Source organism: Chlorocebus sabaeus, chromosome 13 (genome assembly GCF_047675955.1).
Source record: "Chlorocebus sabaeus isolate Y175 chromosome 13, mChlSab1.0.hap1, whole genome shotgun sequence".
NCBI lineage: Eukaryota > Metazoa > Chordata > Mammalia > Primates > Cercopithecidae > Chlorocebus > Chlorocebus sabaeus.
In genome coordinates this window covers 19,294,955-19,301,933 of record NC_132916.1, presented here as the reverse complement: position 1 = coordinate 19,301,933, position 6,979 = coordinate 19,294,955, and the positions used below count along the sequence as shown (strand labels likewise).

At 39.5% G+C, this 6,979-nt stretch overlaps 1 protein-coding gene across 3 annotated transcripts in view; it reads right to left on the bottom strand.

Moving 5' to 3' along the window:
* Window positions 1–6,979, bottom strand: part of RMND1 (required for meiotic nuclear division 1 homolog) — a 46,322-nt gene that overhangs the window by 24,757 nt on the left and 14,586 nt on the right. For all 3 annotated transcript variants that reach the window (XM_008007582.3, XM_008007580.3, XM_008007583.3), the window contains 2 exons: window positions 3,863–3,938; window positions 837–876 (listed from right to left, as the gene is read on the bottom strand). In XM_008007582.3, the coding sequence (XP_008005773.3) occupies window positions 837–876; window positions 3,863–3,938 (116 nt within the window). The remainder of the gene's footprint in view (window positions 1–836; window positions 877–3,862; window positions 3,939–6,979) is intronic.

The following is a 6,979-nucleotide window of genomic DNA, read 5'->3' as shown; positions in this document are numbered from 1 at the left end:
TACAAAAATCATCATGAATAGTTACGATTATTTCCTTTGGATACATTTCTAGGTGTAAAATTGCTGGGTTAAATATAAAGGCTTTAATGTAGATTACCAATTTGCCTCTAAAACGGTTGTATTAAATAAATCTTGATTTGGATATTGAAAAAATTATTTCCCATTAGTAAGTTCTAGACAACTTGACCTAAAAGAACCCTCAATGCAACCAGCTTCCAATTACCTGTGTATACATTTTGTTTAGTACAACATGCAAAGTCTACAGTACTTCTTTCTGTGTGCAGTATAGTTAGGATGGTTCCGATTCTCCACAAACTAGTATGTGTCTAGAGAAAGGAAAACGCAGGAATTCTTAACCCAAAATACAATATATTTTGGAAGCTGAAACTGATAAGTATCATGTAATACAGAGCAAGTAAGTTGTGCATTATCTATTAGTTTTTTTTTTTTTTTTTTTTGAGATGGAGTCTCGCTCTGTGGCCTGGGCTGGAGTGCAGTAGCCGGATCTCCACTCACTGCAAGCTCGGTCTCCCGGGTTTACGCCATTCTCCTGCCTCAGCCTCCCGAGTAGCCGGGACTACAGGCGCCAGCTACCTCGCCTGGCTAGTTTTTCATATTTTTTAGTAGAGACGGGGTTTCACCGTGTTAGCCAGGATGGTCTCGATCTCCTGACCTCGTGATCCGCCCATCTCGGCCTCCCAAAGTGCTGGGATTACAGGCTTGAGCCACCGTACCCGGCCGCATTATCTATTAATTTCTGATGTTTCAGTTTGTGCTAATTAGTTCATTCTCACAAAACTACATTTTTATACTTTCACATTTTTATTTACACTTACAGTTTTGTCTTTCACATTCCAAAACACAGCAGCTCCTTCCCTGATTTAAAAAAATAAAAGAACCAACTAAGATACAGGTAGAATACATTCCTTAGAGCCATATATAAAACCATGTAACTTCTAGAATATATACAGGATGTGATTTTTCAAAATATGATGTACTTAGTAATTTGCTATTATGGTCCTTAGGTGAGCTTGCTACAATAAGAGCAAAAATAAAATTCTTGATAAAACCTGGCCTCCCCAAAATTTATGATTTCTCACATGGTTTGCCAAACAAATAGCCATTATTGTAATACTATATAACTTCACATATGTAGACTCTTTCATACCTGGTTCAATTCTGATCCACAGAAATCAGAATAAGAAAATTTTTTGAGACCTTGTTTTAGCTCTCATTAGGCAGATTCTACTATGGCAAGGAATAAAGGACTATGCCTGTAATAGCTGGAATAAAGAGATGGTGGTTAATTTATGCGTCAGATAGTTAAAGGCCTCTATGGAATAATGCTCCCCGTGCTCACAGTGCTTTGAACAGAACTACAGTGACACCACAGGAGGCCCTCTGAATCTGATTTTGGCTTTAACATTATTTAGGGTCTAAAACTACAAATGCACTTGTTTTGATTTCTGAAGTTTGACGTGTTGAAGCTGTTTCAGGTAGTAAATAAAAACAGTAGTTATGGCTCAGGGTGACTGCACTGGAGGAAGGAAAGGAGGAAATAAAAGAAAAGTAAAAATATTAACGACCCCACGTTATTCTTTAAACATTTCTTAAGTATTTGGTATATGTGTGGGTTCGTGCTTAGTATTTGTGACAGAAAGGTTAAGTATGATTTCATTCCTATCCTCAACCTAGAAAAGACTGGGGCTGACACTTAGGCCACCAATTACAACAGTGTGTGATCAGTGCTACACAAGTATGCAGACTATACCGTGGGATGTACACCAGAGGGACCCCTTTGCTAAAGGACTAGCAGAGGTAGCCAAATGAGAAAACAAGAGGAGACAACACAGCAGAGGAGACACACAGGCTCAGAGAGGAGGCAGGAGGGAGCAGAGCAGCATCTCAGAATAAACAGCCAGCAGCTGCATGGCTGCAGATGTGGTCAAGTAGTGGACAACCAGGTTGAAGAGGCAAGCAGGGGCCAATACAGAAGGGAACTTTATGTAGTGATCGAGAACTTGTTCATAATCCATGAAAATTTAGGCAGGAGAGTGTAATGGTCAGAAATGGCCACTGAAGAATGACCCTGCTTACAATAGACAGACTGGTGCTGGGTGAGCAGGCAGGCAGGGAGACAGTAAGTCAGCTATTACAACAGGCAGGGATAAAGCCCTTTCTGAATACGGATTTGAGAAGTATTTCAAGCCACAGCCAAAGTATCAGTTCAGAGAATCTCTTCCAGGCAGAAGAGAGGTCTGGTGAATTGCGTATTCCTCCATCTAGAGGAATGCACTGCACTGTGCAATATGGTACTCAGAGGCCACATGTGGCTACTGAGCACTTGAAATATGCCTGGTGCAAACTGAGATGTGCTGTAAGTATAAGTGTAAAGTACACCGCAAAATTGAAAGATTTAGTATAAAGAGTGAAAAAATATCATTATTAATTACATGTTGAAATGATAATATTTTAGATATGCTGGGTTGAATAAAATATATTGTTAAAATTAATTTCAAGAAATATATTATTTGTGTTGTTCAAAATTAATTTTATCTTTTTAAAAATATTTAAAATGTAGTTACTGGAAAATGTATCATTACATATGAGGCTTGCATTATATTTCTTTTTCTTTTCTCTTTTTTTTTTTTTTTATGGCAGAGTCTCACTCTGTCATCAGGCTGGAGTGCAATGGCACGATCTCAGCTCACCACAACCTCTGCCTCCTGAGTTCAAGTGATTCTCCTGCCTCAGCCTCCTGAGTAGCTGGGATTACAGGCACCCTCCACCATGCCCAGCTAATTTTTTGTATTTTTAGTAAAGACAGGGTTTCACCATGTTGGCCAGGCTGGTCTCGAACTCCTGACCCTGTGATCCGCCCGCCTCAGCCTCCCAAAGTGCTGGGATTATAGGCATGAGCCACCACACCCGGCCAAGGCTTGCACTATATTTCTACTGGACAGTGCTGATCTAGAGTCCCTCAGAAATCTAAATTCCTCACTCAGAACAACAGGGATGCTATTATTCTACTTGAATTAAATGCTGGAATCTTGATTATCTCTAAAGATGGGGTCAACAGGAAGGTAGGCATTGAAAGGAAAAAAGAACTTCCACTTATAATCAGCTGTAAGGATTATGTCCACAAAAACTTAACTTTGGATTCCTACAGATGTTCCGTGTGTTTCTGTTCTGTCACGTATTAGTCTCATGACTATGGGTAATTCACTTAATCCCTATGACCCTCAGTTTCCTCAGGTGCAAAATAGCAGTAACAGACCTTCATCGAGTGTGGTGAGGATAAATGAGATTATTTCACACGGTTCTATCATTATTATCATTCCCAGGCAGCTACTGTGGAATATTTAGTATTGAGTCAGCCTTTAGATAAAAGGAGTAAGTGTGTATGTGAGTCTCCTAGTCTAAAACCTCTCGAGAGGTAAGCTAAAACTTTAAAGAGCTACCAAAGGGGAAGGGAGAAAAGAAAGAAAATGTCAAGAAGAGACAGCAGGGAGGTAGCGGGAATTTCCCTGGGGCAGGAATCTGATAAGGGGCACTAAACATGAATAGGAATTTGGCTGCTTTCCAGAAATGTAGTCCATGAAAATCCGTATGTACAAAGAAAGACACCCCGGGGAAGATCATTCACTTGTTTGAAAAATTCTTTACTTTATAAGACGGTTTACCAGAGAATTCCTAAAAGTGACAAACTCTCCTAGATTAAATAAGAATTAAGTGATAAATTTAAATCACAAATACAATTTGAACACATTTACTGTTAAGAAAGGTATGCCTGCACTTTTAAAGACCACAATTACTTGACCTAAACCCATCATCACCTAATGGGGCTTCTTTCCTGTCTTACCTGAAGAAGAATATCGTTCCAGGATCACCTTCTTTTGCAGAATTTTCCACACCCATCACCAAAATATTTGCTGCATCTGTGATTTAAAATAAATGAACAAAAAAGCGATGTCAAGGTAACACAAGGTGTAAGAGTCACCTATAAACACTCTAATAAAGTACTTAAGATCATTTCTTTATATACCACGGAGTGCTCTGTAACCCAATCACCATCTTTCTACTAAGGCCTCTGAAAGGATTTAATATATAAAAATGCAACTATGACCACGGAAAAAATGATCAGCAATTACTTTTATAAAACATTCAACAACCTGTGATATTATTATTAGAGCTCATTCATGCCCATTTTGATTCAATAATCACTAGTCCAGATAATTATTAAAGTCTTAGGTTCGACATAACTGTCAAGAATTAGACTTCTACGAAATTAAAAATAAAATGTAAAGACGTATTAATATATTCTCTTCCTTTAAATACTATTTCATTAATAATGCAATTTTAGTATTTGCAAACTACTCCTTTTGCTGAATTTTAAAGTATAAAGAGTAGGGCAATAGAAAATACACAGAAATAAACATACTGATCATTTAAAAACATACGTGATTTCAAGGTTAATCACTGCAGGGGCTACCACTGCAGCCACCTGCAACTATTAAAAAAAATTTTTTTCTTTTTTTTGAGACAGGGTCTTGCTCTGTCTCCCAGGCTAAAGTGCAGTGCCATGATCTCAGCTCAATGCAACCTCAACCTCCTGGACTCAAGGGACTCCCCCAACCTCAGCCTCCCAAGTAGCTTGGACTACAGGCATGCGCCACTGCACCCGGCTAAGTTTTTGTTCATGTTTTGTAGAGATGAGGTCTCACTGTGTTGCCCAGGCTGGTCTTGAACTCCTGAGCTCAAGCCATCTTCCTGCCTTGGCCTCCCAAAGTGCATTACAGGCATGAGCCATGGGGCCTGGCCTAAGTATTGTTAAACATATACTAATATACCAATATTCATCATAAGAAGCTGCTTTACATATTAGTATATTGATATTTATCATAAGCATATATTCCATAATATAAATTACAACCAATGTTAATCAATTAATAAATATACTCTTAATTTGCAAAAGGTTGTATGTCTTAATGAAATTAACATAAAATTAGGATCCTCAAAGCTTCAGATTTCTGGTAAAGGTTGGGTGATGGGCAATTCAGACAGAGACCAAAATTATTATTATTATTTTTTGTAAATTGTTAATTACTACATCCTACATAGGACAGGGTTTGCCTATGCAGCCAAAAGCAAAATAAAATTGACTGAAACCACCCAGGGCAGTGAAGCCCCCAATTTTGTGAAGCACAGACCACACAGCTGGCCAGCCTTCAGCGTCAGCCAATACCTCCAGGCAAATTTTCATCCCAAGGGGCTCTAGACATAGCTCTGTCTTTCTAAGTCAACTATGCTTGTTTTTGTCACCTAATCACAAACGGTCTGTTTGGATTATCACAATGATATTTCAACTATCTTCTATGAGATTGACTCTTAAGAATTTCCTCTGTTATAGGAAGACTTTCAACCTATTTTTGCTACTCTGAGGTAAATTAATAAATGTTCTGGGTATTGGGCTATCCTGAGTTTCACTGTAAAAGTTTATTCATCAAAATGTTCTAAGTAACTTATTTATTTTTGAGACAGAGTCTTGCTCTGTCACTCAGGCTGGAGTGCAGTGGCATGATCTTGGCTCACTGCAAACTCCGCCTCCCAGGTTCAAGTGATTCTCCTGCCTCAGCCTCCTGAGTAGTTGGGATTACAGGCATATACCACCATGCCCAGCTAATTTTTGTATTTTTAGTACAGGTGTGGTTTCACCATGTTGGCCAGGCTGGTCTCAAACTCCTGACCTCAGGTGATCTGCCTGTCTCAGCCTCCCAGAGTGCAGGATTACAGGTATGAGCCATCACGCCTGGCCTATTTATTTGTTTTTTGAGACAGAGTCTCACTCTGTCATCCAGGTTGGAGCACAGTGGCATGATCTCAGCTCCCTACAACCTCCACCTTCCAGATTCAAGCAATTCTTGTGTCTCAGTCTCCGAGTAGCTGGGACTACAGGCTCATGCCACTGTACCTGGCTAATTTTTGTATTTTTAGTAGAGATGGGGGTTTTGCCATGTTGGCCAGGCTGGTCTCGAACTCCTGACTTCAAGTGATCTACCTGCCTCAGCCTCCCAAAATGCTGGGATTACAGGCCTGAGCCACCATGCCTGGCCTAAATTATTTTTAGTTAATGTAAAGCAAGCCATTTCTCAAGAATCCTTCCTGATATCACCATAAAAATCCTAATTAAGTTCATTTTAATTTTCTTCTTTTTCATTTTTATCTTTTAACTAGTTGTTTTATTATTATTTGTATTTTTAGTAGAGACAGGCGTTTTTCCATGTTGGTCAGGTTGGTCTCGAACTCCCGACCTCAGGTGATCTGCCCGCCTTGGCCTCCCAAAGTGCCGGGATTACAGGTGTGAGCCACTGCACCTGCTAACTAATTGTTTTAAAGTATTAGATTGAGCTGGTAAATTTTTTTTAAAGGCTCTCCCCATGTCTATCAACTTCATGGTTCTTCTATAAGACTAAAATAACGGGCTGGGTGCCGTGGCTCCAACCTGTAATCTCAGCACTTTGGGAGGCCAAGGTAGGAGGATCAGATGAGGTTGGGAGTTCGAGGCCAGCCTGACCAACATGGAGAAACCCCGTCTCTGCTAAAAATACAAAAATTAGCCAGGTGTGGTGGTGCATACCTGTAATCCCAGCTACTCTGGAGCTGAGGCAGGAGAATTGCTTGAACCCATGAGGCACAAGTTGTAGCGAGCCGAGATCGCGCCATTGCACTCCAGCCTGGGCAACAACAGCGAATCTCTGTCTCAAAAAACAAAAAAAAAACCATACACACAGACACACACAAACTAAAATAACTTCTTAATGTGCTAGAAATGAAGTAGTATGACCTCTGACCACCTCAAGTAATAATGATCCTATAAATAATGCTTAATAAATCATACTGATTTTAATGAGTTCTCTGTACATTTTCATTTCTTTGTCATCTGTATAAAGAAATTCAACACCCACTTTTATGATACAAT